Source organism: Balaenoptera borealis, assembly GCF_965194805.1.
Source record: "Balaenoptera borealis genome assembly, chromosome: 8".
NCBI lineage: Eukaryota > Metazoa > Chordata > Mammalia > Artiodactyla > Balaenopteridae > Balaenoptera > Balaenoptera borealis.
Genome location: NC_138865.1, coordinates 96,704,281 through 96,727,942, shown reverse-complemented (window position 1 = coordinate 96,727,942; position 23,662 = coordinate 96,704,281). Strand labels below are relative to the sequence as shown.

The 23,662-nt window shown below is 43.1% G+C and overlaps 1 protein-coding gene across 11 annotated transcripts in view; it reads right to left on the bottom strand.

The window, feature by feature from the left end:
* ZNF462 (zinc finger protein 462) overlaps window positions 1-23,662 on the bottom strand; it is a 148,958-nt gene that overhangs the window by 48,529 nt on the left and 76,767 nt on the right. For 10 of the 11 annotated variants that reach the window (XR_014247866.1, XR_014247867.1, XM_082403717.1 and 7 more), the window contains exons 6-7: window positions 23,221-23,339; window positions 18,813-19,004 (exon numbers count right to left, since the gene is read on the bottom strand). Coding sequence is in view for 9 of the 11 variants with exons in the window: in XM_082403717.1 (XP_082259843.1) it covers window positions 18,813-19,004; window positions 23,221-23,339 (311 nt within the window). In the remaining 2 variants the exon portion in view is untranslated. Of the gene's footprint in view, window positions 1-18,632; window positions 18,733-18,812; window positions 19,005-23,220; window positions 23,340-23,662 lie in introns of all 11 variants that reach the window. The other variant, XM_082403713.1, reaches the window with a different exon arrangement.

The window sequence follows — 23,662 nt, the reverse complement described above, 5'->3', positions numbered from 1 at the left end:
TTTACAGATGGGGAAACCAAGGGAGCACCTGGAAAACAGCCAACTTCTCAGTGCCCCGGAGCATGCATGTGAGCCTCCTCGTAACCCTTGGGGACCCTCAATTAACCAGTCCTCTGGTTCCTCATTCGTAAAACGGAGACAGTGACACCCATGACTTCATAGGGTGCCGTGGAAACAGAGGAGAGCAGTGTGTAAAGTACAGCGTCTGGCACGGGGTTGGGGGGGGTGATTTAAGGGCCTCAGTTCCACAGCAATTAAAATCTACATCATATATTTTGCACTAAACGACAAATTGCCTTTTAGTGTTTATGGAGTGTTTTCTATAGATGAAAGAATTTGGTCTCCTTCACTGGACTGCAGGACGGAGTGGAATGAGCATCTCTTACACTGCTCTAAACAGATGTAACTGACATTCACCCCAGCTCCAGGCACGTGGCAGGTGTTCGGCAGCTAGTTTGTGACTGACTGATTCTGGGCAAAGCCAACTGCACTGCCCCTTCTGGCAACAACCGGCTGGCTTACTCTGTAGGTGAGGATGGCTGCCATGGGGAGGGGACTGATCGAGGGGCGTGGATTCAGCTCAGAGGCAGGGCTCGACCCAAATAATATACCAAGTCACCCCCATTTTGTTAGATAACAAGGCACACAGAATGGTCACAAATCAACTTGCTACGAAAAGACACATCAGAGCAAATTTAATTTCCAAAGTTTAGAGGCTTTCCTGGCAACCATTCTGGGGTCTATTTCCTCTTAAACGTTTTTCAACATCACCTCCAGCTTTGAGCAAGGTCCCTGGGTAACGGATTGGTGGGTGTGATCATCCCCATCATTAATGATGCTCTCCCAAACGCCCCTACCTGACACTGCCGCCGCTGCCCTTTTCTCCCTGTTACCTTGTTTTCTTTCTCTTGACTGTACTTCTAACCACCTGATCTACAGTACGTATGTATTGGTTGATTGATTGGTTCTCCCCACTATCTGTGAGGGGTTTGTCTCAAACTTCTTAACTTGCATGCATGGATGTTTGGATTTTATTTCATAACCAATGAGGGCATCTAAGTTTTCTTGGGGACTTCCGGCTCAGCTGGGCACGGAGTGTCTGTCCAAGACTCAGTATGAAAAATGTTAAGGGTCTGTGACAAAAGGTAGTCCTGCCATTGAACCACTACGCGTCTCAGCCTCTTGAGGGTCATGGCCAGTGTGCAGCACCATGAACAGCAGCACTTAGGACTAGATTCGTTCACTTAAATAGCTCATTTGAGTGCCTATGCATGCAAGGTAATCTGCCACGCTCTGGGGACTCAAAATAAAATGATGGCCTCTGCTGGGACTTCCCTGGTGGTCCAGTGGTTAAGACTCCGGGCTCCCAAAGCAGGGGGCCCGGGTTCAATCCCTGGTCAGGGAACTAGATCCCGCATGCCACAACTAAGAGCCCGCATGCTGCAACTAAAAGATTCCGCACGCCACAACCAAAGACCCTGCGTGTCGCAACAAAGACCCGGCACAGACAAATAAATAAATAATTTTAAAAAATATATGATATGCCCTTTAAAAGAAAAATGATGGCCTCTGCCTTCAAGAAGCTGGTCCTTATATGTGGAATCTAAAATATGACATAAATGAACTTATCTATGAAACAGAAACAGACTCACAGACATAGAGAACAGACTTGTGGTTGCCAAGGAGGGTGGGGTGGGAGAGGCATGGATGGGGAGTTTGGGATTAGCAGATGCAAACCATTACATATAGAATGGATAAACAACAAGGTTCTACTATAGCACAGGGAACTATATTCAATATCCTGGGATAAACCATAATGGAAAAGAATAAGAAAAAGAATGTGTATATACATAAGGAACTAAATCACTTTGCTGTACAGCAGAAACACTGTAAATCAACTATAGTTCAATAAAAAAAAAGAAGTGGATGGTCTTGGGGGGGATGGAAAGTCAGACAGTTACAATAGAGTATGATCAGCTCTGAACTAAAGAGTGCCCAAAGATGTGAACAGAAAGGAGGTCCCTTAGCCAGGCAGGAAGAGTTAGGAAGATTCAAGTTTTCAAGGATGAGCAGGAATTAGCCAAGTGAATGGAATAAAGAGGAGGTCAGGCAAAAATAAGTGGAGGAGGACATTCCAGGAAGGAGGACTAGCAAGGCCTGGAGGGTGAGAGCAGGACCCTGTGCAGGCGGGGCCTTCAGGACAGCTGCAGCGCAGGATGCAGCAGGAAGAAGGGGTGAGGAGTGACCCCGAGAGAAAGAGGGGCCCAAATATCAGCTTTCCATGCTGAGCTTGAATCTACTCTGAAGGCAGAGCAGACAGCCACTGGAGGGTCTGAAGCAGGAACCAGGTGAGATAAAGGCTTCGCATTTGTACCTTTTCTATGTCTATAGATTGCACCCAGAGCCCTGCCCCATCTCTCAGATAGGGAAGGCAGCTTGGCATAAATGCATTCCCACCATGAGAGAAAACCAACCAGCAGCACGTTCCTTACTGATGAGGGATAGCAGCAGCTGCCTATGACTCTGTGCTTTGTGTTGTCAAGTAGAAAACACCAATGTAGTAACTCTTCCCCTCTGGATTTTACTAGCAGGTTGGAATTGTTCATTTGAAATTCAGTTCCTACTGTTTCAACTGAACACATTACATTTACATCTGGAATAGATTATGGTCCTACTTACTACCTATGGGAAGGAAAACTGGAAACCCAGGAGGCTACCTTTTCTGCTCCCTACCAACCCTTCATGTGCAAGAAAATACCAAGGAAGCACAGGAAACCAAGTGGTATGTCCACATGTTGGCAAACACCAAAAATACGTAGGCATCAGCCAAGATCTTGTGGTCTGTTGTTCAAATACAGCGTCTCAGTAACATCCAAAATGTTTCTAAATCTCTATTGTACTCCTTAATTTTAACACCCATGTGTCAACCCAAGGACACTTAATACATATTTCTTGGACTCAGACTCAACTCAATGGTCAAAATACTATTTTGTAAAGTGATTCGATATTCTCCTGGATTCACTAGTGTTTCATAAATGGTTTTATAAATGGTTTGTTTCATCATAACAAATATTATATCTACTACATGTTAGGTATTTGACAGATACCAAGACCATCAGAGCTCACATTTCGAGAGCTCTCCGGTTCTTAGGGGAGATTATTGAAACACACATGAAAATGAGTGCGTGCTCAAAGAACAGAGCCAATGCCCACGGGCATTTCTACCTTTTGTGAGCAGAGAGCCTGCAAGACACTGTGGGTCTAGAGTCAGAAAAAAAATCCAAATCTTGACTTACTGCTTTAAACCACCGTCATGATTATCTACAGAACACAACTTTCATTTTACATTTATAGGACATCTACTCTAAAAAGTGATGTCCAGAATATAATATGCCAGGTGTTTAGAATAGAAAGATGGGCAGTGGGCAGGACAAAAACCCTGTCTCTGATGAGCTCCCTTTCTGGTAGTATCATGGAGTTGGCAGAATGGACCACATGTCCCCCGGGGAGGTCGGCCACGGCACCGTGGGGTTTCAGAGGAGGGAGAGCTGACTCACGTCGGGCATCACGGGAAACACCATGGAAGCGAAACGTGCACCTGGCTTTGAAGGACAAGCAGGGTCTGGATATGTGGAAGCAGAGGCAGGGAGGGGCAGCTGGGGGATGGGCACGGAGAATGCTGTGAGTGGGAATTTTTTTTTAATAGGCCAGGTAGAGCTGCTCGAGGTTCTCGAATAGGAGAATGATATGACTCTCAACCTTGCTCAGAGTGGACTGAAGGGAGGAGTGTGCAGGTGGGGTGGCTATGGTAATGGTTTGGGTAAGAGACGGGGAGGGGAGGGAAGGGATGGGTGTGAGAGGAAGTAAGGAGACGGAAACCACAGGACTGGGTAGGCAACTGGTGGGATGTGGGTCCAAGGAGACCTGGATACGCGGTGGATTCTAGCTGGGTACCAAGAGCCCTGGCAGAGGGGCAGGCCTGGGAGGAAGTTAATGAGTTCCATTTTAGAACCTCTGCGGTGGAGGCTGAGTGGGACATCCAGGTGGAGAAAGTGAAGAGCAGATGGGAAAGACGGTCTGGGGCTTAACCTGATTATGGCTGGACGTGGAGATTTTGGTGGCATCCTCAGAAAAGTGAGAGCTGGTTCCGTGTGTTTGTGAAGGGGGAGAGCGCAGAGGAGAGGACTGAGGACCAGACCGGGGTCTACGTGATGGCGGCTGTCGGCGAAAACAGGGTAAAGAGAAGGCATCATCAGAGAGGCCAGCGGAGAGCCTGAAACATACAGTAGGACCCAAACCACAGGAGGAGAGCTTCCCCGGGAGGAAGGTCAGCAGCTTTAAATGCCACGGACACAGAAAGAAGGATGAGGCAGGAGCAGAGGCTGTGCACTTGTCTGTCTGGAGTTGCTGCCCACCTCTGTAAAAGCCATGTCATTAGCGCGCTAGGGCCAAAGTCACACGGCAAAGGATTCCAGAGAGGGCGGGGAGGAGAGGAGGCGGCGGCAGGTGTAAACAAGGGAGGAATGACGCTTTCCCAGAGAGAATGTCTCTGGGGTTAGCCAGCAGGTCACTTCATGAGTGGTTTCAATAAAATGCTGAAGGCAGAACACAGACTCTAGCAGTTTGAGAAGAGAACGAGTGGTGAGGAACAATAAGTTGGGAGTATTGGTTCTTTTCAAGAGGTTTGGAGGCTAAGATTGCAACTGCGGGAAATACTGCGGAAGTTCTTACCCAAGAATGGTTTTAATATTCAAAACACAGAGCACTTTCCCAGGGTTCATAGCGCTCCCTTTTCTAGACTCTCCAAGGGAACAATAACACATCGGAGAACTAAGGTTTAGGGAGACCGTGTGACATCGTAGACAGAGCTGTGGAGTTAGGCCGACTCCACCCTCCTCCAACCCTGCCACGAGGTAGTAACTGTGACCTTTCTTAAGACTATTTTCCTCCTTCCAGAAACAGCAGGAAGCTGGTTATGGAAGTTCCTATTTTATGGAATTGTTGTGTGGATTAAACCAATGTTCGTAAAGTATTTAATAGACGTGCAATAAATGATAGTTATCATTAATTTAAAATATATATTGATTAATGCCAATAATAATAATGTCTAACTTTGGGACTTATCACTGCATTACACCCACTGATTAGGACATCAAATGCAAAGGAGTTTCTTGTGTGGGTGGTTTCCATTAAGCCCCAAAGTCCAAAGAAATTTAAATCAACAGGACTCCAGATTAAGCACCACTTTCCAAACACTGAATTATTTTAGACTCCCAAGAAACAGTTCATGATGTTAAGAGATTTCATTCAGCTTCCAAGGCAAGATGTGAAAGTTTTTTTCCTTTTCCATTAAAAAAAAATCCTCAATCTCTGGTTGCTGACAAATTATCATAAATTGACAAGAAATTTGCTTCTACTATGCTACTTTAATACTAAGATTTCTACAGTAATTTAGAATGTGAAAGCATTTTCATATGTTATCTCATTTTATCCACAAAATAACAACAAAAAGTAGGCATCATTATTATCTTACGTATAAGAAATCGTGGAAGGTCAATGATTTATCTCAGCCCGCACGTGTGAGACGGAGGCGGTCAGGTCCTCTGCCTGAGGCTGCACATGCTGGATGGTCCACGGCCTCCAATGTGGGTGGTACTTTCTGGATTTGGACCTCAAACTCAGGTGTCCAACATCCCCGAGCAGACTCTTAAGGAAAGATGATCTATGTACATAACTGGTTTTGGAAAGATCATTTGCTCCTCATTTCCACTAGCTCCAGCTGGGTTAAAATGGGTCCTCCTGGCATCTGCTCAATCAAAATGCACCCAGCGATACACAGGAAGAGTCACGCTCTGCGCCAGTACTGCAGTGCGACTCTAAAATCACACTGGACAAAAAAATCGTCCTGAGTTGGGGAAGAGGTTCCATGGAACCCTCGCATGCGTCACCGGAGTGGCAGTGCCTGAGGGGAGCCACGGCCACCAGACGCCCTGGAGCGGGACCTCTCGTGTCTCACATGCTGCTGACCTATTGCTGTTCATCACCTTCACACGGCTTCGGGAGACAGGAAGCCCAGGGGCCACAGGAGAGATGCTCCACGTGGTCCACACGGAGAGTCTGGGGCTGCAGGGCTCCGTGCTGCTTAACTTTATACGGCTTTACGTCACCAGCTCAAGCACGGTCACTCCTTTTATTGGGATGATGGTGACTAGTATAAAAACCACCAATTTACTCAGTATATTATGAAAGCTGTTTTCTCATGCACTGTTTTTGCCATCTCGCCATTTAGAAAATGGTAATGAATTAAATAAATAAAATCTTAAACCTGCCCTTGACTTAACACAGAACTACCATCCCTCCATCCCGTAGTTCTCAAACACTCTTTTCTGCCCTGGCAACACACAGTGGGTGGATATCTATGTAGCCTATGTTCTTCCCTAGGGATACTGTGATTTAGATAATATCCCAGAAAATTAGAGAAGGCAGAACTGTAGTGAAAAGTACTGGGATAGAGGCACATAATAATGAAGCCACTGAAAAAAAATGAAGAGAAAAAAAATTCTATCCTGTATTTTAACATTGAACTTAATCATTTTTTAGACAATTGTTTTTTTCCAGTCTTTCATTATATAGGTAACATAACCAAGATGCAAAAGTACACGGTAAATGTATCAGCAAAAATGGTCTTATTTTATTGTTAACAATATATAGAATTTACTGATTTTAATGTGTTAGTTGGGAAGTTTACTTACACTTTACTGCCTGCCTTTAATTGAGTTATGACAATTGTTCCTTCTAACAGACGTGCTGGTGGCATTATTCTTGTTTGCATTCAAGTTAGATGTGGATTTCTTCATCTTTCCTTCTCTGTATTCCTAACTAAAAACTTACCCATGGGCAACATTTTAAAATACTGTTAAATCAGAGTAACAGGAAAATCACAACTCACAAGTACAATATAATAATTTGTGATACCACAGCTATTAACTCTCTAGCTCCTCATTCCATTTATTCACTGTTAGCTTTGGGACAGACAAGGTAAACACTGCAGCTATCTGCAACTTCTACCACCTTGGTTGTGACCCCATGCCTGTCTCTTTCACTCAAGAAAGTACCTTGGAATACTTATAAGTAAACTGATGTTATAGAGGGATAAATCTGAATAAGCTCAAATTTATTTTTAAAAATAAATTGATAATTTCAAAAAGATACATGCACCCCTATGTTCATAGCAGCACTATTCACAATAGCCAAGACATGGAAGCAACCTAAATGTCCATCAACAGATGAATGGATAAAGAAGATGCGGTATATTTATACAATGGAATACTACTCAGCCATAAAAAGAATGAAATAATGCCATTTGCAGCAACATGGATGCAACTAGAGATTATCAAACTAAGTGAAGTAAGTCAGAAAGAGAAAGACAAATACCAAATCACTTATATGTGGAAGCTAAAATATGACACACGGACCTCCCTGGCAGTCCAGTGGTTAAAACTCTGTGCTTCCAATGCAGGGACGCAGGTTCGATCCCCGGTTGGGGAACTAATATCCCATGTGCCGCGCACAGTGTGGCCAAAAAGTACAAAAAAAAAAAAAAAATTAAATTTAAAAAACAAAAACAAACAAAAAAATACAACACAAATGAACTTATCTACGAAATAGAAACAGATTCACAGACATAGAGAACAGACTTGTGGTTGCCAAGGGGCAGGGGGTTGGGGGAGGGACGGAGTGGGAGGTGGGGGTCAGCAGATGTAAGCTGTTATATACAGAACGGATAAACAAGGTCCTACTGCGCAGCAAAGGGAACTATATTCAATATCCTGTGATAAACCATAGTGGAAAAGAATATAAAAAAAGAATGTGTATCTATCCATAAGTGAATCACTCTGCTGTACAGCAGAAATTAATGCAGCCTTGTAAATCAACCATACTTCAATATAAAAAAAAAAAGTAAATCAGATTTGTGGTTAATAAAGATAACCTTGAAAACAGATTGGGAAAGCTTGAGATTAGAGCTAGGAAGACCGGTGGAAATCAGAGGAAGTGCAAGGTGAGGGTTATTCAGGGTTGGGGTCTGGCAGGTTGGAAACCAGAGAAGGACAAAGGAGGCAGAGACATGAGCATGCAGGAGAAAGCCCCTTTGAAATGGCTAAGCCTAGGATCTGGGTTGGCTAGACAAGGGATCGGTAGTGGTCAGAGAGAATTTACGGGTTTGAGATGCTGGAAGTAGAGTGGCTATGGTGAGTCCAGCCACAGATGAAGGGTGGTGGAACACAGTCAGGAAGACGGTGAATCTCTCCAGCTGAAGAAACCAAACATTCACTGAGTCATGACCACTGAGTCTAGTATACTGAAATTCCAGAGCACGATGGTCATGGCTGGGGTAAAGAGGCAGGCTGTGAGCCTGGCACTGAGTTCACTGAGGAAGCTGAAGGAACATTCCAGAAGATAAGAAGGAAATAAGCAGAGAGCAGATACTTGAAAAGTGAAGGAAACAAAAATGTTCTCAACAGGTAGCAGCAAGTAAGGACTGCACTCACTCTTCTTCTTGGCTGCTTGGAGGAAAGGGATTAGTCACTTTGGTCGCGGAGAGTTGAGAGGGAGATGGCGTTGCCATGGGGGGTGGTGGTGGGGGGGGGGGGTGGGCAAAGCTAGTTAACTGGAGGAGAGAGGTGTGACCAAGGAAACATGCAGCATCATGGTGCACACAGCACAATGCCACTGGCTTTTTCCAAACATCGTGTGACACAGCTGAGCTCGCAGTCACTAAAATTCCCAGGCTTTTTCACACATAAACTACTGTTTTGTCTGTCTGTTTTCCTTGTGTGTGGTTGATTCTGCCGCCCTAATTCACATCAAGAAATATTTATTGAATGGCCTGCCAAGTGCTAAGACTCTGAAATAGTCCTTGACCTCAGAGAGCACACAGTTTAGCTGTGGAGACAGATACGATAACCGACAATTATAAGAATATTTGGCAAGTCTAGTAATGGAAGTGAATACAAAGGTCAGAAGCTACCCAACATGTTTTATATTTATTCCCTAACAAAATCTCATTTTCAGCTCATTACTCTGAACAGTCTAGACAGTCTGTAATCTCGATTTTGTCATTTAACTATGGACCATTTGCCAGTATTTCAAATGTATTAAGTCTTAAGCAGTAGGAAGAGAGACTTAAGTAATTTTTTAGAAGGTGAATAAGCCTTTAAAGTGAAATAAACGAGTGAAATTTTGATTGGCGAAACCTCAAAGGCCTTATATAATTCTGAGACTCCCATCTTAAACACATATATCACATTCACACAAAAATTCTTGAAGCCTTCAAGTACTCAATGTTTATGATTTGAAGGGGAATCATTTTTGTTGGTTTGTTTTGAGATATGGACCCTCACATTTTAAAACGATGGTGAGTCAAATAGTGATAGAATCTTCCAAGTAAAGACAAAAACATGAAAAAAAAAGTAGTTTGTATATTGTGGTCCCAGTTTTGGAAAAAAATTAAAATAACAAAACAGAGCCTGTTTGTATATGCAAAGAAGAAACATCTAGATGATTCTACAGCAGACTGTTATTAAATTCTTTTGGGTGCAGAGAGGCTGGCATTATGGGTGACCCTCACATTTTATGTTATGTACTGCCATAAAGCTGTTCTTTAATCCTAAGTAGGTATTACTCTTGTCATCAGGAGGAAAAATCTATGCAGACATCTTCAAAAGGGATAACTACCTCCCATGACTAGTTTTAATGCACATTCATTCTTGAAGACTTACAGGTATCAGCATCAGGCACCCATAGCTCCAAAGTACCCTCCCACTTCCAAAGGGGACAGGGACCTCGCTGCTGGTCTTCCTTGTTTAGCCCAGCTTCTTAACAATGAAAAGACCTCTTCCTGGTGCTAATTACCCCTACAGTTTGGTTCTACCTCCCCTCATCTCGCCAATTATCCTCCCAATAACTTCCCTACACACGCTCCACTCTAGCCAGACTGGTCTTCTTGCTGTCCCAGGATCCCTTCTTTAAGTTTGGTCACTTCTGATACTCCTCCCACCTGGAATAGACTTCGATCTTCCCATAAAAAAATCCTACTCGCCCTTCAAGGCCCAGCCTGAGTCCCACCTCTTCCAAGAAGCCCTCCAGGACTCATCAATTCCTTCTCTTCTCCATGGCTGCAGCCAATAAAATCCAAATGCAAATTTCTCATTTGTTATATTCTGCTCTTCTAACTAACTCTATGTATGTATTAACTTAAGCTCTAAATATCAATCAACAATAAAATTTGGCCTTATTTTCCTTTGGAAGATTCCAGGGCCCCCAGACATGTAAGAATAGGTTTTATCTTCTCCACTCTGGCTCATTTATGGATGTGTGTTTCTGCTGCGACTCTTTGATGAAATGGCACAAAGGTTAAGGGCATAAGCTTTGGGTTCAGACACGGTCCACCACATATATGTTTTATGACTTTGGGAGTCATCATTTCAGTCTCAAGTTTCCTTCTCTATAAAATGAGACTAATAATAATTTGTAACTCTGATTCATCAGACATATTAAATCTGATGGCAAATTTAAGGCAGTCAGCCGAAGTAAATAAAAATTATGATTAATTTTACCACTTCAGAATTAAACCAAGAGACGACAGCCAGAAACCTTATAATAAACCAGAATGGATGACTTTCAAACTGGTCATGGGGAAAAAAATAACTAGGAGTGCTAAAAATCAAGGACTACAGGAAAGGTTGAGAAGGTCATCCTGTGTTGCTCGATGGGGCGATCACGGCAGCTTTGGTGGAGGGCTCACAGCACATGAACGTAAAAGATGACATAGGAGGTGGCTTCCATGAGGCAGGTAAGAATATTTTGTATCCCCGAGGAAGCTGGAGAGCCTAGCCCTCGAATGACTTCTCCAAGAGCAGCGTACAGGTAAATAAAACCTTAGCTGGGCCCTGTACTCTTAGCCAAACACCTCTTTTGGGTTGACCCTGATGACTCTGAAACTACTTACAAAACAGAGGAGCCCTTTGGCAGGAACACGTCCCTTCCTGGGCATAAACAGCAAGGGACTGACTTCAGTAAAAGGCAAGCAGATCCAACTTACCTGAACCTTTCACGTCAGTTTGGCCAGTCTTTATCTTGCCGTTTTTGTTTAAGTACCACCACTGGAATTTTTCTATAGGATATTATTTAGGATTATGAATGAATTAAGAAAATGCGTACATCATTTGGACATGCTGGGCCACACCATCAAAACTCATATAATTTATTTTAAAAAATAAATAATAGTTGCTTCAAGAAGGTTATTTCTGGCAACTTCTCATCTCGGCTCTTAAAAACAATTCTTTTTCACATGCCCATCTTGCCCGGGACATATCCTCTGCTCCAGCAAAGCTGCCTCAGGATATCTACCTCTGAATCACAGCTCACACACACTAGTCCTCCCAAATCCAATACCCTTCCCTCTGCTTGTATAAAATCCTCTAGTGCAGAACAGTATTTGGAAGAGAGGAGAGGACCTATGAATCAGAAGAAGCCTCAAAAGAGTTTAAGGGATTTTATATTCAATAAAATTGCATTAAAATATCTAGCTCTGGTTCCAGGGGAAAAAAAATCAAGGTGGGTAATGATAAGATTAAAAAAAAAAAATCTTCCTTTCGAAAAAGACCCGAGATAATTTTAGATGATTTGACTAACAATTGAATATATTTTCTGCCAAAGAATAAAGTAAATTTCTTCTTCCTTTTAGATACTTCCCACAACTGAGGTTCTGGAGGACTTTAAGGTAATCTCCAACCAAAAAATGCAAAAGTCAGCTGTGGAATTATGAAGCAAATTCTGGTGTTGCTAGGAACTAGCTCTGAATGAGTTGGGTAGTATATGCTTGTATTTCTGAGGAACAAATGTTTTTCTTGGCATGGGAAGAGGGAGATGGGCGAGTTGACTGAGTTCCCAGGACATGGAAAGCTTATATTTGAAATGTTTTTCAATCCTTGGCACATGAAACTGTGGCGAATTCAGAAAGTCACAGAAATCTCAGGCAGGTGGGTTTCTTGGGAAGGGTCTATCACATGATATTCAGCTTCAGGGTGGTGATAGTTTCGGAGGCTCCCTATTTGCTGATGAGGGCAAGGTCTATAATTTAACCGCTGAAGACTTTTGGATGTCTAATAGAAGATGCGGAATCATCTGTACCACTTTGCGCCACTGGAGTTGCAGGCTTCTTAAGTCTTTATAGTAGAAATGCCACTCTTCATAAATAAGCACTAAAATAAACTCTAGATCAGATTTTAATGTAGAAATTCTGAAGTCAAAAAAGGGAAGGTTAGTATTCTCTGGACAGATAATTTTGAGACCAGCAGAACCTATTAAAAAATAACAGCCAAGGGCTTCCCTGGTGGCGCAGTGGTTAAGAATCCTCCTGCCAATGCAGGGGACATGGGTTCGAGCCCTGGTCCGGGAAGATCCCACATGCCGCGGAGCAACTAAGCTCGCGGGCCACAACTACTGAAGCCTGTGCGCCTAGAGCCCGTGCTCTGCAACAAGAGAAGCCACCGCAATGAAAAGCCCATGCAGTGCAACGAAGAGTAGCCCCCGCTCGCCGCAACCAGAGAAAGCCTGCACACAGCAACAAAGACCCAACGCAGCCAAAAATAAATAAATTAAAAATAAATTAAAAAAAAAAAATGACGGCCAAGCCACTGAAATTATGCCTTGTACCCCACGTGCTATAAACGACGTAGATCTTTGTATTTCACAATTATTCACTCAGGAGTCATTTTTAAAGAAACCACTCTTCTTTCTTTCACCCCAAGAGAAATCTGACGGCAACTGGAACCTGTGTGGAAGGGTCTGATGCCCCAGCAACTAATTGGATCCTCTTAAAGGTTGAATTTTATGTCTGACCTATTTAGAAATCTGAAAAGCTTCTCTTCAAAAAGCAGGCATCTCAGATCTTAATTTTTAAGTGTCAAGTATTGCTGCAGTCAAGGTTAAACGAACTGATAGTTTGGCGCCAGACTCAATACAATTCTTAGAGAAGATTTTCTTTCAAGCATAAGTGTAATTCACACACTAACAGTTTTAAAGCTCTACTTAATGCCCTACATTTCATATATGAAACAAAGAATATATTTAGGTCAAGTTATATTTTAAGTGACATCTAGAAATAGTCTATATGTTAAATATAAAGGTGTATAATGACATTTATTAAAGACAGGATTAATTTCATGGGTATCGCTGTAATTTTTTCCACCACTCATCTATGGCAGGGTTCAGCAACATACAACCCATGGGCCAAATCCAGCCTCCCCTGCTTTTGCACATAAAGTTTTATTGGAACACAGCCATGTCCATCTGTTTACATATTGTCTATGGCTGCTTTCACATTACAGTGGCACTGTTGAGTGGTTCTACCAGAGACTCTATGGGCACCAAGCTGAAAGTATTTTCGATCTGGCCCTTTACAGAAAAAGTTTGCCAATCCTTGATTTATGGCTTGTAGAAATTAACCACTACAAGTCTCCTCTAACCCATATATTATGTTAAAAGGCAGGTGGGCAAAATTTTCAGGGAGAGTAAAAGATTTTTACTAATCTATGAGTTTTGTTGGTCAGTTTCACTCTATAGCTTCTCTGAACTGGATTTAACGGCAACCAAACACTGTTATGTTTTTTGACATAGACGCAGAAAACAAGATAGTCCATTCCAGGGTCAAATGATTATGTGCGCTTGCTCCAAGGTGCTCTGCTACCAGGTAACCACACTGCTAATGCCCATCTCCCCAGCGCCGCCACACTTCCTGTCTCCTCCTGAGTACTGGAAAGGCTTACACCCTGTCTCAAACTTCAGTTCCCCACTTCTACAGAAGGTCTCGTTATCCAGGGAACAATGATAAAGTTGAAAACACTCTTTGTCAAGGAAGATCATTTCCTCTTGGCAGACTGATGTGTCAGAAAGCTTCTCTTAGAGCAATCCCTAAGGTTTCATCTTTGGATCGTCTGTCTTTTGAACTTGCCTCTTAAATGGAAATGAAATAAACTTACCGTTGTACAGCTTGGTTCTGTGGAGTTAGTCAGACATACTAGGAGACTCGGTACAATTAACTGAATTGAAAACTGTGATGCATCCAAGAAATCGTTGGTCAGTTAAAAGAAGTCAGTATTTAATAAGCATCTACCTAACTATTCCCATTGGAAAATTAGGGGACAGAACCAAAAGCATATCCACAAGTACAAATGAACACCAAGAAGATCATCAATCGACGAGAAATCAGAGTAGGGCTGGGGCTGGTAAATGTCAGTCTTTAGAAGAAGTTAAAGTCAGAGACTGGTAGACAGAAGCAGACAAGGAAGAAATCCTTCCAAGCTCCCAGCAGAGCTTCTTCAGATGCATGGAAGTGGAAATGAAGGCGGAAGATGCTGGGGACAGCAAGTACAGAGATGGCTGGAAACATAAGTATTTGTTGGAGAGACCACTCAGGATGGAGAATGTGTGACTGAGTGCTGAACTCTGAATGCAATGCAGAGGACTTGGATTTTGACATGAGAAGTGCCTGTGGTTTTTTGATGAGAGATGCCTTGATAAAAATAGTGCTTATCAAATATTATTCTAGAGTTTAGAACCGAGAAGCCAAATGAAAGGTTGTAACAGAAAATCCTTCTCTTAAAAAAAAAAAAAAAAATTCACAAAGCTCCTTACATTTTTCTACCAATTCATACTAGCAAAGACTTCTCTGTTGGGTGGACTACAATGAGATCTATCTTACAAGGGGAAGGATTTCATGACCAAAAGTTCTTGGTGTTTTCTCTAGGCTGCCATTAGGGCACAGACTAAAAAACTATCTAATTCTCACACACCTTACTTATTTTGCACCTGGTCTTAGTATCCGATTTTTGTTTTAAGCGTACCACACTAGCTACTTCCTAAAGCAGGCCATTCTGTACAGCACAACTGGACAGAGAGAAGAAATAAAATCAGCTATTCTTAGGGGAAATTCGAGGGAGGAAAAAGATGGAACGAATGTCACCAGTGGCCTGACTTCTTACAAAGGATAGAACTGAATTTTACATTACATATCCACTGCCCAGGCATTGTGGAGCTACTCAGGCCTAAACAAATCTCATAATGAAACTACACTGCTCTAGTTTCTTTCTTGTTTTATAGATGTATGTATATGTGTGTTTTCCTGTACTGAGAGCACGGATTCGGAAAAAGCCTGAAAAACCCCAGTCCTCTATTTTATATGGCAGAAAGAACCCAGTAAACACAAACACAGCAGAGCACTTCCCCTTGCTGACAACCTTATGATTTCCCCTTGATGCACTGTTTAGAACAGCAATTACGTGTCATTTCCCATTCTCTTATACACAGAATCAGCACTGCTTTTCTTTCCAACCGCCAATCATGAAGAACATATAGAGGATCCACGTGCTGGTGAGACATGTCAAGACTGACAGCCCAGAGCCTAAGAGCTCTGTTTACGTCCAGAACAGGTGTGCGGCCAGGCAGTGGGGGCGAAATCACCCCTCCACCTTCTCGCATCTGCCTTCCCAGCCTCCCTCCCTTCTAGGGCTCCCCTCTGCACTGGGAGGCAGAGCAGCTAGGGAAGAACCTTCCTGCTCAGCCCGTTTCCTTCTGCCGGAGAAGACCGGCTCGCCCTCAAGACTGCAAGCATCTGACCACTGCAAACAGCAGCGAGCACGTCCAGTCGTTTTATCCACATCCCTCACTAGGGGATCAGAAAGCCAAGGACACACTGGTGATTTCCCTGGTTTTATGGATCTCTACTCCCCGCCCCCCACCAAGGCCTGCAACACATTCTTGGTTCTTGTGTTCAGAGCGCCCTGGCATCTGCAGTGTGGGAAACCTTCACTGAGAGCCAATGGCCCTACAGCTTCCCCCTATTAAAATGTGCAACTGGATTTCACATGCGTGTTTCAAACACCATTCAAGGCGTGATTTACAGGCTACTGTCTAGCCCCACAGCTGTTTTCTCGTCCCCCAGATGTAGCCACTTCTAGGAATCCACCACTCAGCTCCCTAGCAGACAGCCTTCCCATTTTCAACCTCTTCCATCATTCTTGGGCATCCAAAACCTTGCAACACCTACATCAGAAGGATTCAAGAAAATATCTTTTGAACGGACACGCTATTCATTTTTCTTTCCACGTTATCCATTCATGAGAACAGCCCATTTGATGCCTTCTTTCTGTTTACCCCACCTTAAACCTTTGGGTGTATCTCACCCAAATTAAACAAATCACTGTTGACCCACGGATCCAGGTTATTTCTATACATTAAAAACAGCACAGGTCCAGTGAGTTCTGTGTAGGCCTCACTAAAGAGTTGCCACCCAGAGCTCTCACATTCATTATGTTCTTTCTTTAGAAGAAGAAAGAAAAACACTTTTATATGTTGCCAAATTATCTCCCTGTGGCTGAACAGACTACCGGTGTTATGCAGAGAGTTACTCAATATCATTATCATCATGTTTCTGCGACCACCGTCCTCCCAAGGTCCTAACCTAGTCTAGCTTCCAAGAACCTGAAATCAGCCCCAAAAAGGTTAGGCTTCGGGCTTAGGGCTGTAGTTAGTTCAATACCATGCTGATAATACCCTCTAAACATTTGATTTTAAGCTGCTGGGTGGCCAGAATGGCACTGTATCCACTTATGATTCTTCTGTGCATTGCACACCTCCTGGCAGAAAGTACAGACTCAGGAAGTTGACTGAACTCTTTTTCAGCCTACACAGAGGAAGGCAAGCCATGCAGTGAGTAGTCTGCGGGATTCCCCTGTCCTGAAACTAAGACCCACCTTCCAAGGAGGGGGAGGACAAAGGAAAAAGAAGGTACAACATGGAGAGAAATGTCCCAGGAAAAGCCTTTGCTGGGAATGGTGTTTGGATGTATCAATTTCACCCAAATGGTTCCACAAGTGTAGCTTCCATTTCAGATGAAAGCAATTCATTGACAATCATGTGAAACAAGACCTTACATTTTACATCAAATTCTATTTTGCCTTTTGTTGCAATATACCAATCTCTTACAATGAACAGAATCTCAAGGTGCAACGGGGACATCTTCTGTGGCCTTTCACATGTGCTCCCCCCATCTCCTCCCCACCCCTCTCTCTGAGACTCTAAGTTTTCCTGGAAAACAACAACGAACACAGGCTAAACTGCCACACAACAGCTGAGGAGACAGCGCGCTCACTTCATTACAAGCCACCGTCGTAACAACAAGCCTTCATTGTTAAACAGAAGTCCTTCAAGACAGGAATACCGGCAAGGAGTTACTGTGTCTAACCTGGTGTTTACTGATTTGCAAAGGAAAGGCCACCAAGTTCTACAGCTCAGCAACGACAGCTTTTAATCCCAGGACTTACCTTTTCTTTTCCTCCCAGTTGTCTTCGCCCAGACCTTGTGAATGAAGATTCCTCATTTACTCTTTTGCTATTTGGATAACCAGCCCACATGGACATGTTGGGCAGTCAGATCTTCAGGTTACCTGAGGATTCTATCTTTTTAACCCCTTACATTAAAAATAACCCCAAATTCATACTTGTCATAAATGGTCTCCAAAGCCAAAACTGCAATCAAAGGATGTAAATCGCTGAATAACATGACCATTTATTAAATATCTACACGTGTCAGGTGTTGTGTTAGGCATTTCACACATGTACCTTTTCTCATTAATCTCTCAAGGCCATGATGAGGTAGGTATTATCCAATTTGTCATGTGAGTCTAGGAAGCTAAGATTGCCCAGGAAAACACAACTGGCATCGAGAGAAGTAAGATTCAAAGTCAAGCCTTTGTTCCCTGAACTTTCTTGCCAGCCCACTAAGCTCCTCTCAGGGACCTAGTAGCAGACCTTGGGAAACAGCCCATTCCCTGACCTGGGAAGTATTCAGGCTAGGGGGTAGATAACGGGTTACCAGAGATGCTGCAGAAGGGATTCAAGCACGAGAGGCTCACGGAAGAGAGCAGCTCTCAGGTCTTCCACATCACCAAGAATCTCCAGACTCCCTCCTCTCCTAAGCACAAGATTCTGCGGTCATCTGAGGTGAGCTGAGTAATCAACACCCTTCTGTTTCTTGGGCGGATCAAAACAACAAACCATCCTTTGCTCGCTCTGCCATACCCGCCATCTCTCGCTCTCATTCTCTCTCTCCTACAGCTTTGGTTACACTGCCAGTGAGGAGACCCCTTCCAGGGCTTCCCAGATTTAGTCTGAAGCTTCCAAAAGTGGGCAGTTACACCCTCCTTCCAAATGACGCTTCCTCGACATCCTTCAGCCATAACAGAAATCACGACGTGACCCCTAAATTATCTTGTGACCCCATCAGACACATGCCCCCACCCATTCACCCATTCCAGTCCCACTCTGAATTCTGCCCTTAACTTACACATCTGGCACCCCGAACACTTCACAGCACACATATTTTTTAGGACAAGACAGGATATCAATAAGTAAAAAAGTCAACGGAGAAATAAATCTGCCTGGTATCCATCCTCCTTGCTCACAACCACAGCGGAAGAATCCAACACGAACCCATCACACACGTGCTCTTTCCACAAGCAGCGGGCAAACCAGTGCAGAGGCGTCTGGCCTCAGCACCAAACAGATGCTCACCGAGTTCACTTCACCCTCCAACTCCAATGTCTATACTGTTCCAACCTTTTCACGTTTCTTCCTTCACTTGAACCGCCACGTTTTCGTGTCAGATTTTCCTCTAGAAAGAAGGATGGGCCGTTAACCCCAGCCCACCTCCCCCCACCCATGATTGATGCCGGCTCGGAAGCCCGGTTTTACCATTGGAATCTTCCACTTCTTCGGCCGGGGTGGCTTTTTGGGAGGAGTGGTGGGCGTGCGAGGAGAGGAGACTGACAATCCTCGGCCTGGGGAGGGTCAGGGCTTTTCCGTGGACCTTGAGGGAGTGTTCCTTCAGCTGGCTGATGGTCATGGTGGAAAAGGAGCACCAAGAACACTTGTAGGCATGCTCACCTGGAGGGAGACGGTCGGCAGCAGAGGAGAAGGAGGGGAGAAGGGACGAGGCGGGTGGAAGACAGAACAACGGGGTCAGTTAGCTCCAGAGAGCCCGTCTCAAGCTGCACGGTCTGAGAACCCTCCCAGACCAACCCCCTGCCCACTCCCACGACCACAGGGCTCCTGGAGGATCAGAACTCTTCTACGAGCTCCGTAATCAAGTGAGCTGGTCCCTTTCCATCTCACGCTTTGCTTACAGGGATGAGCCTATGGTAGATTCCCCAGCAGAGAGTGAAACCAAATGTCTAGGTAGCTCCCTCAGCAAAGGCTTCCCATCTCTCTCCCTCCCTCTCTGTACTAGAAATGACGATGTCAGTTTTCATTCCAGCCTTTATATCATCCACAGAAAATAATACACTTCATTCTTATTCCAAGGGTCGATCGGTGGCTTTCCGAGCACAAAGTCACTCAGTGCAAACTACTGTGCTACCCTCATCATTTACTTCCTGGCTGACTCTAGGCCTCCTGGATTCCACACATCCTACCTGTGGGGTTTTTTGGGACCAGTTCACAAACTTCAGCACAAAACTCCATTTTCCTATCTGGTCAATAGTACAGAAATGGGTAAAAGTCATTTCTTTAACTGAGAGAGGTGTGTGTGTATATATAAACATGTGTGTCTGCATTTAACTCCAATATTTTTCAACATAAAGGACATTTAAGTAAAAATAAGTATTTTTCTTTCTTTAATTAATTTTTATTGAAGTACAGTTGATTTACACTGTTGTGTTAGTTTCTGCTGTACAGCAAAGTGAGTCAGTTATACATATACATGTATACACTTTTTAGATGCTTTTCCCATATAGGCCATTACCGAGTAGTGAGTAGAGTTCCCTGTACGATACCTATACAGTAGGTTCTTATTAGTTGTCTATTTTATACATAGTAGTGTGTATATTTCAATCCCAATCTCCCAATTTATCCCTCCCTCCCCCTCCCGCCCCCTTGGTAACCATAAGTTTGTTTTCTACAAAGTATTTTCCTTTTAATTGTTTTTATACCACTGAAATACAGCACAGATCACTATGATCAAATTAAATGAGAGTATGATTTATCTTTGCCCTAAGTCTGCTTTTACATGAATTGCAATTTAAGAAGCAAGGGTGTGAAATGGGCATCCTTATGTCGCTGGACAGACAAACACTGGTACAATCAACTCGGAAAGCAATTTTGCTTTTTATAACAATAAGCTTAGAAAGCTCATGCCTACAACTCAATAATTCCACTTCTGAGAATTTATATTAAGGAAATACCCTTTAATACTTAGAAATCTCTGTTTAGAAATATACATTATTTATGCTTGAAAAAGGGATGAAACAACCTAAATTTCCAACCATAGGGAAATGATTAAGTAAATGTGGGTATATCTTCTTGATAAATTACTATTCATTAAAATAAATTCTTAAAGAGTTGGCAATTCATAGAAAACTAAAATACTGAAACTCAGAAAAATAAATAGAAAAGCATAATACATTTTAGATTATAATCATGACTATGAAAAATAATTATAGAGGAAATGGTTGAAAGGAAATATTATCAAATATTAACAACAGTGGTCTTCAGATAATAAGATTATGAATGGCTTGACTGTATTTCTTCTTTCATTTTCAAATTTTCTCTAATGAACATGCATTTTTAAAATTTATTTTCAAGTGAAACCTAAAAACCAGAGAAGAGGAAAGGGAAGGAAGGAGAGGAATAAAAGAAAGGATTGTTAGTAACGAAGGTTTTGTGGACCAGTGAATATGAACTGAGGACAGCGCTGATGTGCTACTGCCACCCCGAAAATTACTAAGGGGTTTCATGTGAGGTGAGACCAGCATCTGAAGTCCTGCATTCAAGCCTCCTTTTCACCACTGATGATCCCCAAAGCGTGCATTTCCAAGAAAGCCTTGAAGACACCCACACAAAACCTTGACTGATGCAACATGCCCAAAGCAGGCATCATGCCCAAAGCAGAAGAGAAGCACAAAGAAGTCAGAGGACCCAAACAAGAACACCAGTCAATTCCACACCCCTCAGACCATGACCTGTTAGCTACAGGATAATGCTGGGCATGAATAATGGTGTTTACTAAAATAATAAATATATATGTCATATTGTATACTACTGCTCTCCTTATTCCATTTCTCAATTTTTCAGTGCAAACCTGGCTATATGAACCTTGGTGGGTGGTTATAAGTAGCATAACCTGAGACAGAATTCAAATCCAGGTATCTGGTTAGTACATACTACCTTTTACCCTAAAAAATAAAATAAAATACTCCATCTAGAACAGACAAGATGAGTCAAGAGTCTTCTGGAAAACGATTTGGCTTTCTCCAAGCCAAGCCACTCTCTGTGGCTAAGACCAAGTCATAGACACCAACGGTTCAAGGTGTGTGGAGAACTGGATTACGATGCTCTCACCCTCTCTCTCTGGATGCTTCCTTCCTGCAAACCAGTGAGCACAGAAGACCAGTATGCTTGGTCAGCTCCAAGAATATACACTTCAGCTCAATGCCCTGGAGTCGGTGTGTAGCCTGTGGCTAGACACTTTTACTTTTTAAAAGTCTTTCCCACAGGCCAAATCACTTACCCAACTCCCACTGGTAAAGTGTTTTTGACAAGGCTGAGATCTATGGGGAAAACTCCCCAGGATAGTGTCCCAAGTGAATAATTTACAATATACACCAGTTAGAAAAGAGTGGTTTGAACCCCGAAGTCTCTTACTCCATGGACTTTAGTAAAATGTTCTGGAAGATATAAAAATACTAACAGATAGAGAACAGCCCATATAGCTAATCTGCCATCCCCTCCCCCACCCCCAGTGGGCTTAAGGCATCCTGAAGGCTTCCGTAGTTTTACTCCATTAAGCCAGTTCAACAGGACCCAACCTTCAGGAAACAGCAGAGACATGGCTGTATTTCCACAGGGGATGAGGAGATCACAAAAGTGAAGGACTCGGGTTCTGGGCAGTTAATAAGAAGCTAATAAGGGAAGGGAAGCTAATAAGGGAAGGGAAGCAAATAAATGAGACAGAAGAATTCTAGTTGATTGAAAAATGTAAAACTAGAATTCAACTAGAACTCTAAACACCTTAGCTGAGGAAACTCAGGGAGGAGACTGGATCTCTAGAAGAATCTCTGACAGTATCGCTAGCTATTCTAAAGCTATTGGTTCCCCAATTTCCCTTTGTTTGATGTAAGTTCCTCAAAGGTTGACAACACCTCTGAGAGGGCCACAGGCTGCTGCGGAGTCGGGCTTCTCAGAGGACTGGGGACATCCTGGGAGGAGGCCCACAGACCCGCCACACTGCCTTTCCTACTCATGCCTCTTTCCTCTCTTGGATGAGTTCTGATTAGCTACCTGTGGGCATCGTCCATTATATGCCAAGTGGAGAAGAGCAGAAGAGAGAGGGAGGCAGCATCCTGTGAGTGACAAGGATGTAGGTTTTTGTTCTGGAGTCAAATTCTTAGTGAATGGGCTCTGTGGCCTTGAGCAGGACACTGGATTTTGAGTCTCTGTGGCTTCATCTGACACTGAGGGTGACAACAACATCTACCCCTTGGGACTGCCTTGAAGATTAAATGAGATGATGAATATTCCATGCTTATTAGTACAGAGACTGGTAGGTAAGGGATGTTCATGAGACGAGCACGATGAGATGGGATGATAGAGTGATGGAGATCAGCACAACTCCTGGACACTCATGACCCAAGGTCATTTCTTATCTGGGATATGGAAATGCATCTAAGGGCATCTCATGAGAAATCTCACACATCCTGAGGTCTCTTTGTCCCTTTGAACGTCCCCAAGATTATAACTTTATTTTAGTTGGAAATTATCTTCAGGAGATGTACCAATTCTTGCATTTCCATTAGAAAGTCTAGGTAATTTAGAACTATCTCTAAAAAACAGAACCTGTGAGTAGCAAGAATCTGTCAGTAGGTGTTAGTAGGTACGTGTTAGTTGCATGAATCAACTATGACATGCGTGACATGGTACTTGGTATTATTTTGCCTTTGGGCCATTCTTTAATTTTTTTAATTAGATTAAAATAAAACTGAATACACAACCATCTCAAGGAAAACTTATTCTCACGTGTATGGAGCAAGAGACTTAAAAATTTCACGCACTAAAGACTATTAAATTTCAAACTCAGGGAACTAGTGCACCGCGAACACCAACTCACCAGCATGAGCTTTGAGGATGTGTGTCTTCAGCCGGCTGTTGTAGGAGGACTTGAAGGAGCAGAGTTTGCATCGGAATGGTTTATGGTGTCCGTGGTGGGTTTGCATATGGCGATCCAAACTTGATGTAGAAGAAGAAAAAAAGAAATGACAATATTAAAAACTGCATCCAACATTTTCTCATTGCCCTTTTCCAGAAATCCCATTTCTAAGCTGTTCAAAGTCATTTTGTTACTTTCCAAGGATGGCGCTTACAGGAGGAAAAAAAAAACAAACACAAATTGGCAAGAGTTGGAGACGCTAAAGGAAAGAAGAGATCAAAATTTTTTTCGGATTGAGAGACATGGCAATGGAAACAGGTCTTGGTAGACTTATTTTCCCTTCTCTAAAGCACTGTGAAGTAGAAGAGGGCATCTAAAAAGAAAAGGTATAATATGGACAAAT